At 41.0% G+C, this 23,797-nt stretch overlaps 1 protein-coding gene and 1 long non-coding RNA gene across 18 annotated transcripts in view; one reads left to right on the plus strand and one right to left on the minus strand.

The window, feature by feature from the left end:
- LOC110676086 overlaps positions 1 to 23,797 on the plus strand; it is a 175,069-nt gene that overhangs the window by 77,770 nt on the left and 73,502 nt on the right. The gene's annotated exons all lie outside the window — the stretch shown is intronic.
- The window catches only part of LOC5575816 (folate transporter 1), a 75,445-nt gene that overhangs the window by 28,239 nt on the left and 23,409 nt on the right, over positions 1 to 23,797 (minus strand). For 16 of the 17 annotated variants that reach the window (XM_021842597.1, XM_021842601.1, XM_021842595.1 and 13 more), the window contains 2 exons: positions 17,093 to 17,306; positions 15,954 to 16,118 (listed from right to left, as the gene is read on the minus strand). In XM_021842597.1, coding sequence (XP_021698289.1) covers positions 15,954 to 16,118; positions 17,093 to 17,306 — 379 coding nt within the window. The remainder of the gene's footprint in view (positions 1 to 15,953; positions 16,119 to 17,092; positions 17,307 to 23,797) is intronic. The other variant, XM_021842608.1, reaches the window with a different exon arrangement.

The raw sequence follows: 23,797 nt of genomic DNA on the forward strand, positions 1-23,797 counted from the left end.
CCTGTTGCGTTACGTAATATTTGAACGGTCCCTAAGGGGTCGATGATCATTGGCGTAGCTAGGTTTTTTCATCAGGGGGGGGGGGGGATGGCTTGAGAAGATCGATTCTTAACATTTCATTCACGATTTTTACGACAAAACGATCATTATACATTACACTCTTTTTGCATGAAACATAAAACTATACAAGATACCCTCCGTATTTTTTTCATAGTAAGCCAAGTAAAGTCCTAAACGCGTCTTATTTCAATGTTGAGTGACGGGTCTATTTAAAGTCTTGCAGATTTACCTATTGGAAAAATTCCAAAGATTCGTTTCGTTGTGGTCCCTTTGATCGGCAATTTTGCTTTGTCCAGTAAAACAAATGGAATCAACCTGAGTTCCTAGTTATACATGATTGATGAATTATCTAAAAATTTCTCACAGAACACAGAAATTCCTAAAGATGTTCATATTAAAATTCCTCTTGATTTAGAAACTCCTTCGAAATACAGTAAGGACCCGATTTTGTCAGCTCCTCGATGAATTTTAGGCTGACAAAATGGGGAACCTGACAAAATGTGGTCATTTTATTTTGTTTCTGATTTTCAAATTTTGACGTGTTACATGGTTACATGGACTTTTAGAAGGGCGATGGACTTAGACGTAGCCCGTTTTTTTTTTATCAGGAGCTCCCTCTCTCTCATATTGATAATATCGATTTTTAACACTTAATAAAAGGAATTGCCATTGCCCCCTCTAGCTACGCCCATGCAGATTTGATTTGATAAACCCTTCGAAAAATTTATGGCAAGAAGTTTTTCAAAAAGCTGATTGTTTTGAATACTCCATAAGTTTTCCAATCTATCATCATGCAACAATTATATAAATATGAGTGCTGGAGACAATCTTTTAAGAATACAAACACATGATAAATTCCCGTAATATTGTTTTTACCATCGTCCAAAGAGGAGGAGGCATTCCCATTGCCCCTCTGGCTATACCCATGCGTGCATGACATTAAACATCATCATTTTTAATGAAAATATGGTAGAACATGGCGAAAACAATTTTTTGATAAATTTAAAACAAGCTTAAGGAATCGTACACAGTTTAAATTAAAAGTTATTTCCAACATTCAGTTCAAATTTCGGATCCATCATTTTTCTAAAAGCAGAGCCACCCTCGCCAATATTGCTAACCAATCAGTGCTGTCTCCGATTGCTTTTAAGCTTCTAACCAACTTTGCTGAAGACATGAACATTCTAAGTGGTCAGGTTCATGAGTCAGAGCCGTCTAAAATATATGTGGGCTTCGTAGCCGTGCGGTTAGTGTCACCAGGCATTTAGCCGCATCGTGTTAAGGAGTGTGGGTTCGATTCCCGCTGCAGGCTGGAAAACTTTTCGTGAGGAATGTTTTCCGACTGTGCCACTGGGCGTTGCATGCTAGTCCGTTGTCTAGTGTGGTGCTTCCTTCAAATGACTAAAGTCCACTGGAAGCATTAACGTGTCGGTGTCTATTTAAATTTACATGCACACTAGCGCCACGTAGCGGCAAAATTGCTAACCAATCAGTGCTGCCTCAGATTGCTTTTAAGCTTCTGAACAACTTTGCTAAAAACACGAACATTCTAAGTTGTCAGGTTCATGAGCTAGAGCCTGCTAGAATATGATCAAATGACATGCACACTAGCGCCACGTAGCGGCAAAATTGCTAACCAATCAGTGCTGTCTCAGATTGCTTTTAAGCTTCTGACCAACTTTGCTGAAGACACGAACATTCTAAGTGGTCAGGTTCATGAGCTAGAGCCGTCTAAAATATGATCAATTTACATGCACACTAGCGCCACGTAGCGGCAAAATGGCGTATTAAAAATTTCAGGTGATGAACGCCGTAAGGCTTCTGAACAACTTTGCTGAGGACCGCAGCTTTCTAGAAAGTAAGGTTTCCAAGATATTGCGTCATTAGTGTAATAGCTTACGGGTGATGCTAAACTTTTTGGGGTGCTGCAATATTCAATTGAGGTGTTGCAATACTAGATGATGCGATTCCATACTTATGGCGGGTAGTGTAACTTGTTTTGTCTTGAATGCAAGTGCTATTTATGATTCTACCCCATTGACCCGAATACCATTACCCCGAATGGCATCACCCCGAATTCCATATCCCCGAACGACCCTTTACCCAGAATGACATTACCCCGTATCACAATATCACGGGGCAAATAGCATTCGGGGTAATGACTCATTCGGATAGTGGCATTCGGGGTGATGGGGTAGAATCGCTATTTATGTATACAATATGTTGTACAACATTTAAGGTGACGATGAATCGAAGCCAAACCTCAAATTTTCAAGAGCACGGATCTGGAGAACCGAACACCCGTTTGAGCTGAAAACATAATCGATTGGTTACCACCAGCGAGTGACCAATCCATTAAGTTTTCAGCTTAAACGGATGTTTGGTTCTCCAGATCCGTGCTCTTGAAAATTTGAGGTTTGGCTTCGATTCATCTTCACCTTAAGATACTACACAAAATACACAACTTTGTCGAGTACAACAATGCTTTTAGCTAACACATCGAAAGGTGTAATGAATTTATGGTACAAATTTCATCGTTTTCGATTATTTTTCTACGCAAGTTTCATAATATCAACTAAAGTTCCATGGCAAAACATTAATTGGGTCTCATCTCTCATCGATATGTTTTTGCAGCACGATCCCGAACATATCCTTGTTTTCTTGGATTGCTGCTTTCAGAGCTACGTTTGGCATATCGTCTGGTCCCAGAAAGCCGTAGCGGTAAACGCGCAGCTATTCAGCAAGACCAAGCTGAGGGTCTTGGGTTTGAATCCCACCGGTCGAGGATCTTTTCGGGTTGGAAATTTTCTCGACTTCCCAGGGCAGAGAGTATCTTCGTACCTGCCACACGATATACACATGCAAAATTGGTCATTGGCATAGTAAACTCTCAGTTAATAACTGTGGAAGTGCTCATAAGAACACTAAGCTGAGAAGCAGGCTCTGTCCCAGTGGGGACGTAACGCCAGAAAAGAAGATCGTCTGGTCCCGGAGTCTTCCTGGTTCTACAGGATGCTCCTCTTTCGTTTCTTGGACTTCTTCTTCATCGTCATCCTGACCTCCGTACGGTGTGGAAGGCCAGCTCATCGATTCATGCTGCGGGAATAGTGCTTCAATGATAGTCTTCATCTTCTGCGGACTTCTATCGGGTGGTACAGCTAGGCCTCTTAACTTCGCCATTGCAACACTACATGCGTCACCCCACGGGTTTGAATTGGCGTTGCGACAGGGCTGTTGAGAGCGGCTTTTGCCGCCTTGTACGTTGATCTTTGATCTGTTCTTTCAGCGTCGTTGCAGACTCTCTGCATCCTTTTCCTAGCTCGAATGCAGTTTGCATGCAGATCGGCAATCGAGTTCCACCTGAGTTAGGCTGAGCGGCGATTATGTCTCGGTATACCCTCCCTTGGCATGGTTGTATCTCATGCTTGTGCTAATGCCGCTGTCAACTCATTCGCAGTTAACTGCTGAGCATTGCGCTCCAACCTTAAAGGCCCAAACGCAATGATAGCGGAACGGCAATGGAATGCGGAACTGGTTCACCAGCAAGAATCATACCATTTCGACGAATGAAAGTGAACCAACACTGAATCGACAAGCATGTTATAATTCATGCTGGCGAACCGGTTCCGGTTTCCGTTGCCGTTCCGCTATTATTGCGTTTGGGCCTCAACGCCTAAACAAACACATTCTTGTCAAACTGCAACTTTTTCCACCTCCGCTGCTTTGATTGAGTCGCACACGCTTCCAACTGCACTTCGCTACCAATGTTGTACCGAATCGCTTGATGCTCACCAGTGTTGATAGACTCACACTCAAAATCTCAATCAATACGCTCTCCCGTGAGAGCAAACTCATTAGAGATCTGCTTCGCAAATCTCACACTTGAGATTTTGACCGTAACCGTAAAAAATGATACAGTAACAAAACCCAGCAAAAACTCGTGAAACCCGAATGTTGTTGTTTACGTTTGAAAGGATTAACATAATTTTGCCAGACTAACAAGGAATCATTGCCGTGTGTGAGTAACCTGTGGAAATACGAGACAATGAGTTAAAAAGGTGAGCCAACTCATCCATGATTTTTTGACTGCTGATTTGCGTGATTGACAAACTCACGCATGAAAAATCTCAAGCGTGAGTTGTGAGAAATTGAGTTTTTCACAACACTGATGCTCACCATCTCGCCAGTTCAAACTTCCTGACAGCCCAGGGCTACAGAAGGTTACGTTAATAATTGACTCTCGGCCATCCCGACGGTATGTGCAGCTGGTATCATCGTTGGCAACATCTAGGTTTAACCTTGCTAAGGCCTCCAGTAAACTGCACCCTCTTGAGTTGGTAAAGCGACTGCCCCATGGCCCACGCGTTGAAATCGCCGGCTATGACGACTGGCTTACGATCTTGTAGCTCTTCAGTCAGCTTGTCGAGCATCTCGTTGAACTGATCAATAGACCATCGCGGGGGTGCGTGGCTGCTACAGATGCAGACTCTGTTTTTTTTTGGCTATAACGAAACCTTCATCTGAACGATGTACCACTTCTTGGAAAGGATATCTTCCCACCATCCATTTCGCCACTGATTTTGCGTTGTCTACTATCCAGTTTCCATCGCCGGCCGGGACACCATATGGCTCCGATATGATAGCCACATCGCACTTGTACACCGCCACAGATTGCCACATCAAGTGTTGTGCTGTGGCACAGTGTTTGATGTTAATTTGCATTACCTGGTTTAGTAGAAGTCACCTTTATGAAGGCCGGGCATCGCAGGCCTCCTGTAACGTGGTTGTTACTCTCCCCATTAGCGCAGATCATATACTTTGGAGGTTTCTGGCTGGCTTGGGCCTTGTGGCTTTCTTCTCCGCACTTTCTCCGCAAAATCTAGCAAGATGACCGTACTCGTGGCACCTATAGCACGTTTCCGGTTCTGAGAGACACTAAGTGATTGTATCGACCAGCCTAATTTTATCTTCTCCGTTTTTAGTGCCTTGATGACCGCTTTAATTGGAAGTCTAATTGATGCTGCTCGGCCATTCCTAGCCGAGTGGTTAGCGTCCGCGGTAGCGTTGGGCAAATTTGTATATAACATCGATATTACTGAATCGATTCACATTTGCACTGCTGAATCAATTCACCGATTTAATCGAATCGATTCAATCGATGTTTTTGAATCGATTCGAATTCGAATCGAATTCGAATTGAAATTTAAGAACTTTGATATGAGACCATTGCATATGCATTCGATTTTAACATCCTTAAATTAAAGCAGTTTTGAAGCAGTCAATGGAATAGTTTTACTTCTCTAAGGCTAGCTCAAAATTTGGTTTTCTTTTCATCAGCTTGCTAAGAAATATTCATCATGTTCAACAAAATAAATCGAATCAAAAAATCGAATAAACAAAATCGATTCACCCAATTTCAGATGCCCCAAACTTCGATTCAAAAAATCGATTAATCGGAATGAAAACATCGATTTTAGGAACATCGATTTAAAATCGCCCAACACTAGTCCACGGCTACAAAGCAAAGCCATGCTGAAGGTTTCTGGGTTGGATACCCGGTCGGTCCAGGATCTTTTCGTAATGGAAATTTCCATGACTTCCCTGGACCTAAAGTACCATCGTACCTGCCACACGATGTACGAATGCAAAATTGGCAACATTGGCAAAGAAAGCTCTCAGTTAATAACTGTGGAAGTGCTCATAAGAACACTAAGCTGAGAAGCAGGCTTTATCCCAGTTAAGACGTAATGCCAAGAAGAAGAAGCATTCCATGTGGCCCCTTCCTTATGCGGATCAGCATCTGCATTTCCCCTAGCTTGCACTGCTCCTTCATGGCAACCCTCACATCTTCGTCCGTAGAGATTGCATCCAAGTTATTGCATTCAAGGAACACCTTCGGGCACACGGCTCTCACTTGTACCGTATTACCCATGGCTTTATCGGTGAACTCTTGTAGGAAGAGCTGCTGGCCATCGGATCTCTTTTGAGCTCCAGGATCATATCTCCTGTGCGGGTGCGCCTGACTTTCCGCACGTCTGCACCTAGCAGTTCGAGCTCCGGGTTTGTTGCCTTCGTTGGTAGTTGCTGCGTTCACTGGGCCTGTCTCGTTGATGGGAGCATCCTTGTGTTTCATAGAACCGCTCGGTCTTGCATCTCCTGGGCCTCTTCGGCATGAAGAGCACGCTTTCCGTCTTCTGGGATTTGTCTCTCTTTGCGTTGGTTTTCTTCACAAAAGTGTTTGGCATCGCCGTTTGAGTCAGCGCTTGCTTTATTTCTAACGCAGTCTTGGCCGCCGACAACTCCTTCTCAGTCGATTCCACTTTCTGTGCAACGGCCGCCCATTCCTTGAAGGCTAGTGCAAGGGTTTCTTGGATCTTCAGCACCAATGTCTTGATGTTTTTGTGCACATTGCTTCTTTTATCGACGAACTCGTGCAATTTGTCCACTAGTTTCTTAGCTGCTACAACCCTCGGTAGCTTCGGTACTTTCGACCATGACTTGAGCCTGTTGCTGCTGCTGAAGCTGTTATTGCTGCTCTCGAAGCTGCTGCTACTGCTGCTGTGGAAGCTGCTGCTGTTGTTCCTCCTGATCGCGCTGCTGTTGCTTAGCTGCAATGGTGGTGATCTTACTCAGCCACCTGTTGCGACAGGAAACAAAAGGCTACACCGATTGTTGGTAGCTGATTTAATGTAGCTGTAACGTGAATATGTTTAGTTGAGCGTCCTATTAAGTTTATAAATTAGCTTACTTTTCAGTTGTCCTTCAAATTATAATTTTCATCAAATTTCACTGTCCAACTGACTTCCTTTTAGGTTAACTTTAGCTCCTGGGTAGGTGTAAATTCAATGTTAATTCAATCTTCTTACCTCCACTAGTTCGTATTTAGGCTAAGAAACTAGTTTTAAGCACAATAGATTATTTATAACGTAAGATAACTTTTAGAATAATAGCTTTAATATAATTCACTCCACGCTCTTTGCATATAATCGTCGTTTTGTTGTTATCGTGATCTCTTTGACATCGACCAGTGACACTTTATCAATCCAGTGAGGGAACCGGTTGAGATAGGGTGCGCGACTCGACGGTACCGGTAACACCACCTTTGGCGAAAGAGTTCACTGCGCCTTCTCCGATTTACCATTCCATAATTAGGACTTTACTGGCAGCCATCCTGATGACACTTTGAAAACAGTATTAGGTCGCTTGTTAAAGGGTACTTGCAAATATGTGGCGAAAGCAACAGAAACAAAGTGACGCAGCAGATACGACGGCAATCCAATTAATGGGCCGACTCCCCATCCAAGAAGTAGACGCTCGTACGAGAGTTTCGTGATCGTAAAAATTAACCGAATCTTCGTGTTTCGCCCCCCACGACGCTCCAAACATGGATGCAGGAGGGCTGACAGAAGCGTTGACGAGAGCGTGTGACACAACTATGCTGAGAAAATTGGAGCCAAGGAATCAGCAGCGTCTTGCATACTGGTGGATCGATAGACTCAGTGTATTCAGTGCAGTCGGCTTAAGAGCCAGAAGACGCGTGCAGATAGCTAGATCGGAAGCCAACATGGAAGAGCGTAAGGCGACCTATCGGCTGACCAGAGCCGCGCTCAAACGAGAGATAGCGACGAGTAAACCGAACTGCTATAAGAAGTTGTGGCGGGAAGCTGACGTAAATCCCTGAGGCAACTGCTATCGAGTAGTGATGGCAAAGACCAAGAGCCCAGTAACACTAGCTGAAATCCTCCAAGTTTCTAAAGCCGAACAAAGCTCCCGGTCCAGATGGTATCCTTAACGTAGCGCTAAAAGGCAGCAATCATGGTCTTCCCAGATATATTTAGGACAGCGTTGTAGAAGTGTCTAGCGGAAAGCTGCTTCCCGTGGAGAAGCTGGTGTTGCTGCCAAAACTAGGAAAACCGTCAGAAGATCCTGCTTCATATATACCAATATACTTGCTGGATACTCTTGTTAAATGACGATCTACACGGAAGGCGAGAACGGATTGTCGAAAAGGCAGTTAAAAAGACTTCGACGGTGGATACTACTCGGACGGTCATCGCGTGCGCGGAGAAAGCTTCCAAGCAAAAGAGGAGAGGCAATCGATACTGCGCAGTGAGAACGATAGCTGTTAAGAACGCGTTCAACAGTGCCAGTTGGGAGGCTATCGCCGCAGCCCTATATAGAATACGGGTCCTCGAATATCTGTGTAAAGTTCTGCAAAGCTGCTTTCAGAACCGGGTACGTGTTTACGACACAAATCAGCGGCGGATGTCAACCACGTCTGTTCCACACAATCTCCCTGAGTTGGCCACTCATTGACATTTTGTTTTAAAAATGTTTAGATGTGCTCGGGTGAAAGCTGTGTAAGTTTGTGCTCCGTTAAAATGATACAAAGTTAATGTGAATTATATCATTATGTCCGAAATTTATTTGTAATTCCAGTGTAATGTTGTTAGCCGTTCGTTCCATGTTTGTTCAAATCCACTTGACTCAAAAGCAATTAACGATGTAAGTAATTTCAATTATTGTTCGGACTTGATTTTAACAATACCATAATTTTGTAAAATTGAAGTTTGCCCTGAAGATGAGCAAATAAATGCTCGAAACGTCAGCTTTAATCAAAACAATTGTTCTATTAAGAAACCCGAGGACCGAAAATACGCCAAGAAATCTCGAAAAGCAGTATCGACGGTCGATATTCCACCAAGTCAAGCATAGTATCAGCGGGAGTTCCACAGGGATCCATAATTTGTCCAACTCTGTGGAATATATTGTACGGTGGAGTGCTAATATTAAACTTGCTGAGATTATCAAGTTTGCAGATGACGTCGTTCTTGCGATAACTGGCGAGACTGCGGAGGAGGGGGAGATACTTACGGTGGAATCACTAGACACCATTGAATCGTGGATGACTGAAGTCAAGCTGCAGTTGGCTCATCACAAAACGAAGATGGTGCTGGTCAGCAACTACAAGGCAGTTCAGCAGTTTGAGATCAAAATCGAAGGACACGCAATTTCATCGAAGCGCTTTCTGAAGCACCTTGGAGTAATGGTCGATGACAGGCTAAATTTCAACAGCCACGTAGACTATTCCTGCGAAAGGCAGCGAAAGCAGTTAACACTGTAGCTAGGAATATGCCCAACATTGGAGAACCAAGAAGCAGTAGGAGGGGTCTTCTGGCGACCGTATTATCGTTCATATTAAAACACGGAGTCCAGAATTGAGCTACAACACAATCGAGAGAAGCTGGCAGGTACGTCCCGGCTCATGGCTATATGGGTGGCGAGTGCCTACCGCACTATATCGTCGAAGGCAGTGTGCGTTGTTGCCGGAATGATCCTCATCTGCATCACTCTGGCTGAGGTCATTGCATGCTACCAGCAAAGGAACACAAGGAATGTGAAGAATACCATCAGACTGGATACAATGGTCAAGTGGTAGCAGGAGTGGAATAACTCGGAGAAATAAAGGGTGACCCACAGGTTTATTCCTAACGTGCCGATGTGGACTGCTTGACTCAGTTTTTGTCAGGCCATGGATGCTTCCGGAAATATCTGCACATATTCAGACACGCAGAGTCTCCATACAGCTAAAAATATGTTGTAAATTTTAGTTTATTTTCATGCACATATTTGGAGCATCAAACTAAACTGAAATGTCAACAACAAATCGCTTATTTTTTAATCAAATGCACTTTAAATTTACACGATCATGTGACATTCAAGCATCTTTGGTTGAAAATTAAACGGGATGCTGTAACAATAGCTGAATTTTGGTTTACTTTTACTTGTATTCTTCTGTTAACACTACATTGAAATTTAAATATTTTTATCTGTGCACATTGTCCGGCCTGTCCAAATATCGAGGAGACTCCGGAGCATGTTATATTCGACCTTTATTCAAGGATATACAAAGCGAGTTGATGTCAGAAACCGCAAGCGTCCTAAATCCGGACAACATCGTATAGAAAATGTGCCAGCATAAAAACACTTGGAGCGTGGTGAACAGAGGGATAACACAGATTATGTCGTCGCTGCAAAGGAGATGGCGTGCACACCAGAGAGTTCCGAGCCGCGATCGAAGCAGGCTGGATTTGGCGTCGGGGACTAGATCGAGTAGAGCGGGCGTAGCCTAGAATCGGTAATAAGTCGTCGGGGCGCCTGCAAACCGGAAGCCATCCTCTAACCGGAATTGCTGAATCGATCATGGTACTTGGCCGACCAACGCCAAGACGGAGTATGCTGAGTCCATCGCCGGGGTCTAGCTGAGTAATTCGCGAAGCAGCATGGTCTTCGGGGCGCCAGACAACCGGATGCTTCTCACCACCAGAATCCTCGGAATCAACCCGGATAGCATCGGTTCTAGAGATTTTTCGCCGCCGGGAACGCGTAGCCGGGGTAGGCTAGCTTCGTCGTCGTAGACTAGGCCGAGTAGCATCGATCGGCACTATTATCACAAGCTCAGAGAAATATTAAAATTCAAAAGTGAAAAAATGATCAATAATAGGCGCTGTCCACAAAAAACCGTAACGCTAACCGTAACCTCTAAAAAATCTAAAGCATGTCTTGCGCTCGGGTGGCCCACTCAAATTAACCTAAAAATCGTTTTTTTTTTTTTTTTTTTTTTTTTTTTTTTTTTTTTTTTTTTTTTTTTTTTTTTTTTTTTTTTAGTATCATTCCAAACATTACATTCATTATTTCTTATATCTAGGTGTTCTGTGTTATTAGACAACACTATCATCCTAATTTGGTAAAACAAATCTAAGATTTTATTAACATTTTGTTAACAACATATTACATTTCATTTGCCGTAGCAGTTCAGATTTTTTACAGGTGAGTTGATTTCACCTGCTTATAAGAGAAAAAAAAAAGTTTTTAATATACTTAACCTAACTTAACCTAATCATATAACGCATTAATCGTGGCAATAGAAGATTGTAACGATTTTTGCCTGAAATTATTGGTTATTTTATTTGACATTTGTTCCAATGTTTCAACATTGGATATCCTATGTAACTCATTGGTACTATACCAGGGAGGAAGCCTCAGAATCATTTTCAAAATTTTATTTTGAATTCTCTGCAGAGCTTTCTTCCTGGTATTACAACAGCTAGTCCATATTGGTACAGCATACAACATGGCTGGCCTGAAAATTTGTTTGAATATCAAAAGCTTGTTCTTAAGACAAAGTTTTGATTTTCTATTAATAAGGGGATAGAGACATTTTACATATTTGTTACATTTGGCTTGAATGCCCTCAATGTGATTTTTGAAAGTTAAATTCTTATCTAGCATGAGTCCTAGATACTTAACTTCATCTGACCAATTTATTGGAACCCCTCTCATCGTGACAACATGTCTACTTGAAGGTTTCAAATAAAGAGCTTTTGGTTTATGTGGGAATATTATTAGTTGAGTTTTGGAAGCATTAGGAGAAATCTTCCATTTTTGCAAGTATGAAGAAAAAATATCCAAACTTTTTTGCAATCGACTACAGATGACACGCAGGCTTCGACCTTTGGCGGAGAGGCCTGTGTCATCCGCAAACAAAGATTTTTGACATCCCTGAGGTAACTCAGGTAAGTCAGATGTGAAAATATTGTATAATATTGGTCCCAAGATGCTGCCTTGGGGAACACCAGCTCTTACAGGAAGTCTTTCAGATCTGGAGTTCTGATAATTAACCTGAAGTGTACGATTTGACAGATAACTTTGAATTATTCTAACAATGTATGTTGGAAAATTAAAGTTTTTTAATTTTACAATCAAACCTTCATGCCAAACACTGTCGAATGCTTTTTCTATGTCTAGAAGAGCAAGACCAGTAGAATAGCCTTCAGATTTGTTGGAACGGATCAAATTTGTTACACGTAAAAGTTGATGAGTGGTCGAATGTCCATGGCGGAATCCGAACTGTTCATTGGCAAAAATTGAATTTTCGTTGATGTGGGCCATCATTCTGTTCAAAATAACCTTTTCAAAAAGTTTACTGATGGAGGAAAGCAAACTGATTGGACGATAGCTAGAAGCTTCTGCAGGATTTTTGTCTGGTTTTAAAATTGGAACAACCTTAGCATTTTTCCATTTGTCAGGAAAATATGCTAATTGAAAACATTTGTTAAATATATCAACTAAAAATGATAAGCTACTTTCTGGAAGTTTCTTGATGAGGATGTAGAAAATTCCATCATCGCCAGGAGCTTTCATATTTTTGAATTTTTTAATAATAGTTCTCACTTCTTCCAAATCAGTCTCCCAGGCATTTTCGAAAACGTTCTCTTGATTGAGAATATTTTCGAACTCCTGAGTAACTTCATTTTCAATTGGACTAGTAAGTCCTAAATTAAAATTGTGAGCACTTTCAAACTGCATAGCAAGTTTTTGAGCTTTTTCGCAATTAGTTAGTAATAATTTGTTTTCCTCTTTCAATGCCGGTATAGGCTTCTGAGGTTTTTTCAAGATTTTAGATAATTTCCAAAAGGGCTTAGAGCCGGGGTCCAATTGAGAAATTTTATTTTCAAAATTTTTGTTTCTTAAATCTGCAAAACGTTTCTTGATTTCTTTCTGCAAATCCTGCCATATAATTTTCATAGCAGGATCACGAGTGCGTTGAAATTGCCTTCTCCTCACGTTTTTAAGACGGATCAAGAGTTTAAGATCATCGTCTATAATCACGGATTCAAATTTTACTTCACATTTTGGAATTGCAATGTTCCTGGCTTCAACAATGGAATTTGTTAAAGTTTCAAGAGCATTGTCAATATCAATTTTAGTTTCTAAAGAAATGTTAACATCAAGATTAGAGTCAACATACGTTTCATATATATTCCAGTCGGCTCGTAAATAATTGAAAGTGGAGCTGATAGGATTGAGAATCGCTTCATGCGTTATTTGAAATGTAACAGGGACATGATCAGAATCAAAATCAGCATGAGTAACTAATTGGCTACAAAGATGACTAGAGTCGGTTAAGACCAAGTCAATCGTAGATGGATTTCTAGAAGAGGAAAAACATGTAGGGCTATCAGGGTATTGAATTGAGAAATATCCTGAAGAGCACTCATCAAATAAAATTCTGCCGTTGGAATTACTTTGAGAATTATTCCATGACCGATGTTTGGCATTAAAGTCACCAATGACAAAAAATTTTGACTTATTGCGAGTCAATTTTCGCAAGTCAGTTTGAAGCCAATTAACTTGCTGTCCAGAGCATTGAAAAGGCAAATAGGCAGCTATGAAAGTATATTTACCAAACTGTGTTTCAACAGAAACACCTAAAGTTTCAAAAACTTTAGTTTCAAATGACGAAAACAGTTGATGTTTTATACGCCTATGAATGATGATTGCAACTCCCCCACATGCCCCATCAAGTCGATGATTACGATAAACAAAATAGTTAGGATCTTTTTTAAATTTGGATCCAGGTTTTAAATAAGTTTCGGTAATAACTGCTATATGCACTTTATTAGCTGTAAGAAAATTAAACAGCTCGTCCTCTTTACCATTCAGAGAACGAGCATTCCAATTTAAAATATTTAAATTATTATTTGGATCCATTAGAAAAACGTAATCCAATAACAATTTTATTTGTAAATTTTACACCTACTTGGACTGCTTCAGTCATAGTGGTGGCTTTGAACATTGCATCAATCATTAGATTCAATTGTTCAGTTAGAAAATTAAAATCAGAGGCAGACATATCATCTGATGATTTCCCATTGGAATTTTCGGTAGACGAAGAAGCGGGGTAGGAGTTACCTGTGGCGGTAGGGTTTTTTCCATTTGATTTGAAACAAGTAGAATGGGTACTCATGGAACGAACAGGGGAAGAGTTCAAATTACCTGCTACGATATGAGCAAAGGATTTACCGTGGGTAGATACATTCGAAATTGAAAGATTCGAACGGCTACCCGACGGATTAAAATTTGTTTGTGAATGAGCATGATTATGATCTTCCTGGTGGGTATGATTCCTAATCAAGCGATCGTTAACTGAAAAATGAGCATTGTTCGATACTCTACCAGGCAAATTCCGGAAACGACCGTTATCGTAACGGATATTATCCTTCATCTGCTTGGCACGAGCCTCAACGACTCTTTTGCGTGAAATGCATTCCCAAAAGTTAGCTTTGTGAGGGCCCTTGCAATTGGCGCATTGAAATTTTCTGGTATCTTCTTTCACAGGACAGTCGTCCTTAGCGTGAGAAGAACCTCCGCAAATCATGCATTTAGCATCCATGCGACAATTTTTTGTACCATGACCCCACTTTTGGCACCGACGGCACTGAGTGGGGTTCTGGTAATTTCCTCCAGGTTTCTGGAAATGTTCCCACGTCACACGGACATCGAACATAAGTTTAGCTTTTTCTAAAGCCTTAATATTATTTAGTTCTTTTTTGTTAAAGTGAACTAAATAATATTCTTGAGAAAGCCCTTTCCGAACAATGCCAGATTGGGTTCTCTTTTTCATAATGATTACTTGGACTGGGGAAAATCCAAGTAAATCATTTATTCCATTTTTGATCTCTTCAGGTGACTTATAGTCACTTGAGAGACCTTTCAAGACGACTTTGAACAAACGTTCAGTTTTGTCGTCATAAGTAAAAAATTTGTGCTTCTTCTCTTCAAGATATCTGAGAAGAAGTTCACGATCTTTAAGAGTTTCCGGCAAAACGCGACAGTCTCCTTTCTTTGCGATTTGGAAGGAAACCTTGATTCCCCTAATGGAGTTCAAGATCTCCTGCCTAAATCCCCCAAATTCGGAACAACTGACCACGATAGGCGGCACTCTTTGCTTCCTCACTTGAATCAAAGAGCCTGGGCTAGAGGCTGCTTCGATTTGGTGTTCGGAAAATTTGTCTAGAGCATCGAACTGATTGCTCATTTCAATACAATTATTCATTTCACCCTTGGAAGAAACTTCGCATTCCGGGGAAGCGTCCTTTCTTCCATTCTTGCCACGTGTAGAGACAGTTTTAAAACCCACTTTTTTGGAAGGAAGTAGTGAATTCAGAGATTCACCCTTCCTTTTGTTAGTTGTTGATACAGTCGACTCTCCACATCTCGATGTTCTACATCTCGATATCTCTCCCTATGTCGATGATTGCTTCGGTCCCTTCATTATGCATACGATTTCTCTCTCCATACCTCGATATCCTCCGTATCTCGATATCTCCATATCTCGATATGTTCCTGTTGATTTGTTGTTCTCAATTTTCTCTCCATATGTCGATATGAACATTATCTAAGGTTACTAGACCAGATTTTAGCGATTCAGAACAATTTGGAAACTCGAAATGAAGTTTATTTGTTTATTATTTTCCTAGTAACGGAGTGATTTTCGATCTAGTGTTCATTAAATTGATGTTCTTTGTCTCGATCTCTCCCTATCTCGATGGTCCCTACGATATCGAGATGTGGAGAGGCGACTGTACCATGTTTAATTAATAAACGAGAAAGACGTGACCTTCGAGAGGTTTTTTCCCTAGACGGTGTCCAAGAAGGATTACCACCGCTAGCTTTCGCCAACGGGTCCAACGAAAAATCGAAGGCACGGGTCCAAACAAGGATCGTAAAGGGATCAATAGTAGAAAAAATAGCACTGAAAAGTACTGTTTAAGTAGCACTGAAAAGTACCGTTTTTAATTTTAGCACTGAAAAGTACTGTTTGTGTAGCACTGAAAAGTACTGTTTTATTGCTTTAGGTAGTTTTTAAGAAAACTTCCAAGAGCAGAGAGAATTCGTGTACGCACAGCTCGAAGGTACGATGCGCACTGACCTAAAAATCGTTTTTAGTTATTACTAGGGACGCCATTTTCAATATGTCTCGAAAAATGTTTTCCGAAGGTTTCTACCGTCAATTTACAAATTCGTCCCACTGTGTATCGTTCACTTACCTGAAATGGTACTGGCACTACGGCTATCATTTTCAATTTCCGCCTGGACTGCGCCGTTGCCGGAATCTGTGTGACTTTTACTGTAGTCGCCGGAGTCCGAGTAGAAGTAGATGCTGCTTTTGACCGGTGGTAAAATGAACGACCACAGCAAGGAAAATGCTTGCGCTGCCGAGAAAGACGAATAGAACGGAGAGAAATTTGTTCTCTACTTAAGTGAATTGACACGGACGTGGCCGAGACGATATTTCCTGCTGAGGGATTTTTTTTTGGAAGGTGGCCTATGGGAGGAAATTTTGTGCGCAAAGTTTAATGCATAAAGCAAATATAATATTGAATGGACGTAAGGCTGAAACGAATGGCATATTGCTTGCAAGCGGGGAATGAAGGATTGTGGCACGTCAACGATGATAGAATTTTTGGGGGAGTTTGTAAAGTAAATTTAAAATCACGAGTCTAATGGAAGAGAGGGCCGTGCTTTTGGGTTGGGCTATTTTCGCTTTTGATTTCGTTTGACCTTATTAAAAAGCTTCTACGATCTTTCTAGATGACATGGATGCAGAAGGCAGTAGAGCCTTTATTCATAAACGGACAAAGTTTTGATTGACTATTCATTATGAAAGGAAATTTACTTTCGCTTTTGAAAGAAAGATAAACAAAGACATTTCTGAGTGGTAGTTCAAAGGATCAGAGTGCAACTCAAATCTACTACGAACCGCCAGTACAAGAACAGATAGTGGTAACAGATTGGTTGTTATTTTTTTTATATTTGAATACTCATAATCTTTACTTCTGCTTTCGTTATGCATAGCTGAATAACAGAAATTATGTTATATTATTTAGTAAGTTGTGGGTCTCGCACCATCAAAGTTACTTACATTATCAAAGATATCCCGTTTAACGGTATAACTAATATAACAAAATCGTCAGAGATTTAAATGGATAGTAAAATAACCGGGGAAAAAACTGTGTTCTTGACGTCGAGAGTCATTCAGAAGAAGTTGTCTACAAACGAATAAGTGTGAAATAGCATCAGTGTCACCAACCCAACGCACGGCCCTCCGTCCTTTACAATCTAATTGTCATTCTTATCACACCCAGATAAACTCAACCCAAAATCTGTACCCATAAATTACACTTACCACCCAGCGTAATATAGTTCAGCTCCCGAAGATCCATGGCGCCGGTGGACACCATTGCTTGGCCGAGAACGCTTGCCAAAAATCGCCCACTCAGAATTGCTGCCCGAGTATTGCCGGTAACCTGTTGATACTTGTCCCGGCTAATCTTGGCGTAGATGTATGTGAAGTATGCAACCTCGGCAGCCATGTAGGTGCCATACAGGACCTGAACCACCTGTAGAGAGTGGAGTTTTTTGTTATGCAAGATTTGCTTGGTGAGTTCGTTTATCTTGTGTTATGGTTTAGCAATTATGCTCGAACAGTCATGACGGTCAATACTAGAATTAAAAATAAGCTTATAAAAAGCATTTTTGTAGAACAAATCATATTTTTAAAAAAATATTCAGAGATTTCATTTGAACATTTGAACATTTTGATAAAACATATGTAACCATAATAGATACAAACGATCGTTGAGATCCACCCTAAAGACGTTATAGCATTGTATTCATATTGTGCCGATGAAGAGAATTGGGAAATAAAAGTCAGTTGAATTCGTACCACAGAAACGAATGCCTCGTGTTTAAGTTCACTATCGGTATCACGGAGTTTCTGCCTTACAATTCTGTAGACAGGATTCTTACAAATTGCGCGTTAAAGCAAAGTCGCGAAATATCGTTTTTGCGGTGGCAAATGAGCCAATTGGATGGTTTTGGAATACCGACGCGAGTGGAGGACATAGCGCAGGGGCTGTGGGGTTAATAAGAACTTTGTTTGCTGCAGAAGATTGTAAGGGCGATATTGACCAGTCCGATCGCGAACAGTTTGAACAGTTAAACGCGCAAGATCCACGATATAAGCGACGTGTAAGCGATAGTACGATTGACGCTATGGATAACGAAGCAGTAAAGTTTTTGGTCGATGCATTAAGAAGTATATCTGTGGATAATGTACGTCGGTTCGATGTGCGCGACGTAAAGGACATCTTGGTACCATTTGACCCTGATGTTCCCACGACGCCAACGGCAGAACAATGGATCGAGTCTATTAAAAAGGCTGCCGCTTTGTATAAGGGTGATGATGCATGGATGCTACAATGTGGCATCATAAATCTCCAAGGAGCAGCTAAAATTTGGTTCACTGGCGCTACGGTGACAAATTGGGCGGAATTTAAAGCGAAATTGGTACAAGATTTTCCGACCTCGGTGGACGTAGTTAGTATTCACCAAACCATGATGAGCAGGAAGAAGCAGCCTGGAGAAAGTTTGGAGACGTATTTCTACAGCCATGTAGCGCTGGGAAGAAAAGGAAAGTTGCCTGATCAGGCCACCATCAAGTACATAGTATCGGGTATTGATGGACGTTATGGGACTATCGCGCAGGTCGATACACTGCCGGAGCTTCTAAAGCAACTGAAGTGGTTGGCCGAAGTAAACCAACTGAAGCCTATAGACACATCACGAGGATCTTCGACGAAAGTGATAACGAAAGGGGAAGCTGTGAGTGGTATAAAATGCTACCGCTGTAATGGTGTAGGTCATGTAGCAGCAACGTGTAGTGAGAAGAAGTGTACTCGCTCAGCTGCGAATTTAGAGTGCTTTCGCTGTAGTGAAAAGGGGCATTATGCGAAAAATTGTAACAAATCTCTTGTCAAGAAATCGACGCCTAGAGTGATGCAAGAGATTCGCCAAAAAAGCAATTACCGTAAAACGGGGTAACTTTGATAATGCGGGTAACTTTGATAGTGCGAGACCCACAACATATTGAACGAAATAACGAAGTTTCTGTTAATCAGTTAAGCAAAACAAATGCAGAAGTAAAGAGTATTAGTATGACACTTCATTTTAAAGCTATTTTCATTAGAATCAAGTGCATTTGAGGCTTTTTATACGAATTTTAAAAATTGACACAATTTTAGCATTTCCGAAACGCTTAGAAACATTCTGTGCTACGATCACTATTTGATGTAGTTTTGAATAGTTGGCCACTTATTTTTGACAGCCTAGTTATCATAGAACATGAATACGGTCTCAAATCTCCTAGCGAATAGCATTTTCACAAACTGGGATCATTTTTGTAATCTAAGTCAGAAATTTCCATATAACGTTAAACGCCTAGAGGTATGCAATGCCCTACAAATGTTCGTTATTCGTTCAATTTTGTTCGATTCATTCCCCATTATCAAAGTTACCCCAAAACAGAAAACCAACTTTCGATTATATGAAAAATTATATATCCATTCATAATAAATCTTTTGGAAATCTATCGACTGCAATCGATAGCTAGGATGCCAGTACTTGTTTTAAAAATATAAATTATTATTCTTTGAAACAGCATGCATATATATTCAAGTTTTCTTCGAAAAAACTATCAAAGTTACCCCGTTTTACGGTACGTTAAATCAATTAATATTGATGGTAACAGCGTGGATGCTTTGTATGATTGTGGCTCTGCAGTTACCACGATAAAGGAAAGCTGTCGTGGAATTTTGAGTAATATTGAAATGTGCAACATGGAGTTGATTGGATTTGGTGGAAACAAAGTGCAAGTGAGAGAACGTAGTTCCGAAAAAATAGAACTGGACGGACTATTCATGGAAGTAACATTGCTAGTTGTACCGAACAAAGTGCAAGCGAATTCAGTGATAATTGGACGAGATATCCTGGATCGAGACGACGTGCGGTTCGTTAAAGAAAGGGGAAGTGTCCGAATAGAGAAGATTGACGATGATCGATCTCAAAAGACTACGCTTGAGTGTGATCCGTTGGTGCAATCTAGCATTGTGCAGCCAAATATGTATAATATTCGTGCATTTGAGCCTATCTTACCATGTGAGATAAATGTGGATGGTGGTGAGGATGAACGCAAGATGGTATTGGACGTAATACAGCGATATCGCCACTGCTTTGCGAAGAGCTATAAAGAGATGGGCACAGCTAAAAATTGTGAAATGGAAATTGAGTTGGTAGATGAAAATCCAGTGTACGTTAAGCAATATCCGCTGGAATACTCTCGTGAAAAAGTTGTTGAAGACACAGTTGAAGACTTACTAGAGGCAGATATTATCCAGTTGTCCAAGTCCCCGTACAATAGCCCTACTGTGTTGGTGAAGAAAAAGAGTGGTGAGTGGCGTATGGTTGTAGATTACCGTGCAGTTAATGCGAAGATGGTTAAAGATAAGTGGCCGATGCCAACCATTGAAGATTGTTTGAATAGACTTGTGGGTGGAAGTATGTTCGTGGCGATCGATCTGTTCCGCGGATATCACCAGATTCCGTTATCGGTGGATAGCCGGAAATACACCGCCTTTTCCACGCCAATAGGCCATTACGAGTACAAAAAAATGCCTTTCGGACTGTCCAATGGCAGTGCGGTATTCCAGCGAATGATCGATGAAGTGATTGCGCCACTCCGCCGAAAAGGATTCGTAGCATACCTGGATGATGTAACCTTTGGGGGAAAAGATATCAAGGAGGTGATGGAGAAGTTTGAGCTGTTTCTGAATGCGCTATCGGAGAATGGATTAACAGTGAATCTGGAGAAAACACAATTCCTGAAAAAGAAAGTTAATCTGTTGGGTTACGAAATCAGTGAAGGTGAAGTGAAGCCAGAATTGGAGAAGATTTGTGCCATTAAGGATTTTACAATCCCAACTAGTGTCCGAAATGTAAGAGAGTTTCTGGGCTTGGCAAATTATTTTAGACGTTTTGTGAAGGAGTTTAGCATTCTGGTTGAACCGTTAACACGGCTGACAAAAAAAGACGTTGAGTTCCAGTGGAAAACTGATCAGCAATCGGCTTTTGAGAGACTAAAAGTGGTGTTAGTAAGCCGACCAGTGATTGTGATGTATGACCCAAAGCGAGAGATTGAGTCACATACGGATGCTTGCTCACACGGTTTGTCGGGTATACTATTGCAGAGAATGGACGACGGTCTGCACCCGATAAGTTACTTTAGTCGTAAAACATCATCAACGGAGTGTAATAAATACAGCTATGAGCTGGAAGCTTTAGCTGTTGTGGAATCGGTAGAACGTTTTAGAAAGTATTTGTTGGGCCGGCATGTGAAAATCGTAACTGACTGTGAGGCAGTAAAGAAGACTATGGCTAAGAAGCAGATGTTACCCGTGGGTGGGAAGTGACTGTTAAAATTATTGGAATACGACTACGAATTTGAGCACCGCAAGGGAGAGAAGATGAAGCATGCTGACTGTTTGAGTCGTAATCCAGTCGAAGATTTCGTGCAAGAAGAACCGGAGCCTGCAATGGCTAGTGTGATGCAGATAAACATCGGTGAAGATGAGTGGTTAAAGCTTTTGCAGAGAGAAGATGAACACTTGTATGGTCTAATGAATGATTTGTCGGCCCCACCGGTCGATAACCGTAGCAGGCAATTGCACAAGGAGTACGTCCTGCAGGATGAAGGTGTAATGCGACGCTGCAATGACGGGCTGAAGTGGGTGGTTCCAACACGTGCGCGATGGAGAATCGCACGTTGCTATCATGACGAGTTAGGCCACAAAGGTGTCGATAAGGTATATGAAGCAGTTCGAAGAAATTTTTGGTTTCGCCGAATGAAGAACTATTTGAAGAAGTATATCGATTCGTGTGTTTACTGTGCGTACATGAAGAAAAAGCCTGGACACAAGGAAGGGCTGTTACATCCAATAGAGAAAATACCAGTGCCTTTCGATACAATTCATGTGGATCACCTCGGTCCGTTTGTACGCTCTACTCTCCAAAACGAGCATATAATTGTATTGGTTGATGGATTTACTAAATACGTGGTGTTGAAAGCCGTCCGAAGCACTAAGACCAAACCAGTGATACAAATGTTGAGTGACGTGTTTGCTACATTTGGTAAACCTAGGCGAATAATCACCGATAGAGGAACGGCATACACATCGAAGGATTTTGAAGAATTTTGCGCGCAGTTGGGGGTCACACACGTAAAAGTAGCGGTTGGAACTCCCCGTGCTAACGGTCAGGTTGAGCGTGAGAACCGAAATATTCTGCACTCAGTGAGATGTATGGTGAAACATGATGATAAGAGCTGGGACAAACAACTTCGGCTAATTCAGTGGGGATTAAATACCATGGTGAACGACACGACGAAGGTATCTCCACATTCGCTACTGTTTAGTTACAACCCGCGAGATATCATGCAAAACCAATTGCTAATGATGTTTTCGGTCGAAGCACCTCTGGGTCACTCTGAGGAACTCAATCATGTTGTACGTGCAAGAATTGAGAAAGAGCAGCAACGGCAAAAGATGTATTTTGACAAACATCGGCGGGCGACAAGACGTTATCAGGAAGGTGATTTAGTGCTGGTGGAAAACGACGTTCAAGCTACTGGACAGAGCAAGAAGCTGGAGCCACGCTACAAAGGACCGTTCATCATTCAAAAGGCTGTCGGTAACGATCGATATTTGATTGCCGATGTGCCAGGAATTAAACTAAGCCAGAAGCGTACGTCAACTATTTTTGCGGCCGAGAGGATGACACCGTGGGCTGTAAATGCTGCCATCGAGACTAGTGATGATGAAGATGCCAACAACGAAGACTATTTGAGTGGTGTAGTGTCCGTTGTAACCATAATAGATACAAACACAAAGACGTTATAGCATTGTATTCATATTGTGCCGATGAAGAGAATTGGGAAATAAAAGTCAGTTGAATTCGTACCACAGAAACGAATGCCTCGTGTTTAAGTTCACTATCGGTATCACGGAGTTTCTGCCTTACACATATTATATTGTGCGCAAAAGGTTTCAAAGCCAGATATTATTCTAAATTCATTTTTACTGTTTTATGAATATTAACCCGTATATTTTTAACGAATATATCAAAAAAGTTCAAACTTTTACCATTTCTGAAATCTATGTCAATTTTTTTCGTTTTAGTTCGAATGGAATCGTTTGTATTTCTTTCAAGGATCATTAGAGTTTTTGGAAACTTCCACCGGTTCGGAAAAAAAACTTAGCCTATTTTGATCTGGTTCTACGGAAATCCCATAAATAATCGAAAAAGTACCCAAAGACAAAGCTGGTCCCATCGTCTAATTGAGTAATCACATGATGTCCGTAATCGAAACTGTAAAGACAAATTAAAATAGAGTCAGATTTTAAAAATTGATTGAAAAAGAAGTTGGGTTATTTTTGATCCGACTTGACCCAGTGGCCCATCGGAATTACTCCGAACCGATTGATATTTCCAAAAATTTAAACAACGATCGAAAAAAGACGATTCATTTCGAATTAAAACGAAAGCAATCCGGTTAGAATTGTGGAAATAGCAGTAATACGAACTTTTTTCCTATTTGTTGGGCGGATATGGGTTGAAAGTCATTTGTGCGACATTAGCCGTAAAAAGGCAGAATATCTTCCAGTAAATAAATGGTCAATGATTAAGAATATTAATAAACAAATAACTTAAGTTCAAACATTGAATGCGCTGACGGAACTAAATAATCTCAGTTATTTCTTGATAATTTTTTTTTAAATATTCAAACTGTTTGGAGAAAAAAAATGAGAAATATTAAAAACCCTATTTTTTCTTTTTTTTATCTCCAAAATTTACATGCAAGCAGCATGCGTCCAAAAGTTCCGATTTTCTATCATTTTTCCACAAAAAAAAATGAAAACGAAATAATACACCGTTTTGGTCAACTACTTAAGAAGTTTTTGTACAAATGTAAGATTGACTAAAGAAGTGGTTTGTTTTT

The sequence above is a fragment of the Aedes aegypti genome, chromosome 2, assembly GCF_002204515.2.
Source record: "Aedes aegypti strain LVP_AGWG chromosome 2, AaegL5.0 Primary Assembly, whole genome shotgun sequence".
Classification (NCBI taxonomy): Eukaryota; Metazoa; Arthropoda; class Insecta; order Diptera; family Culicidae; genus Aedes; species Aedes aegypti.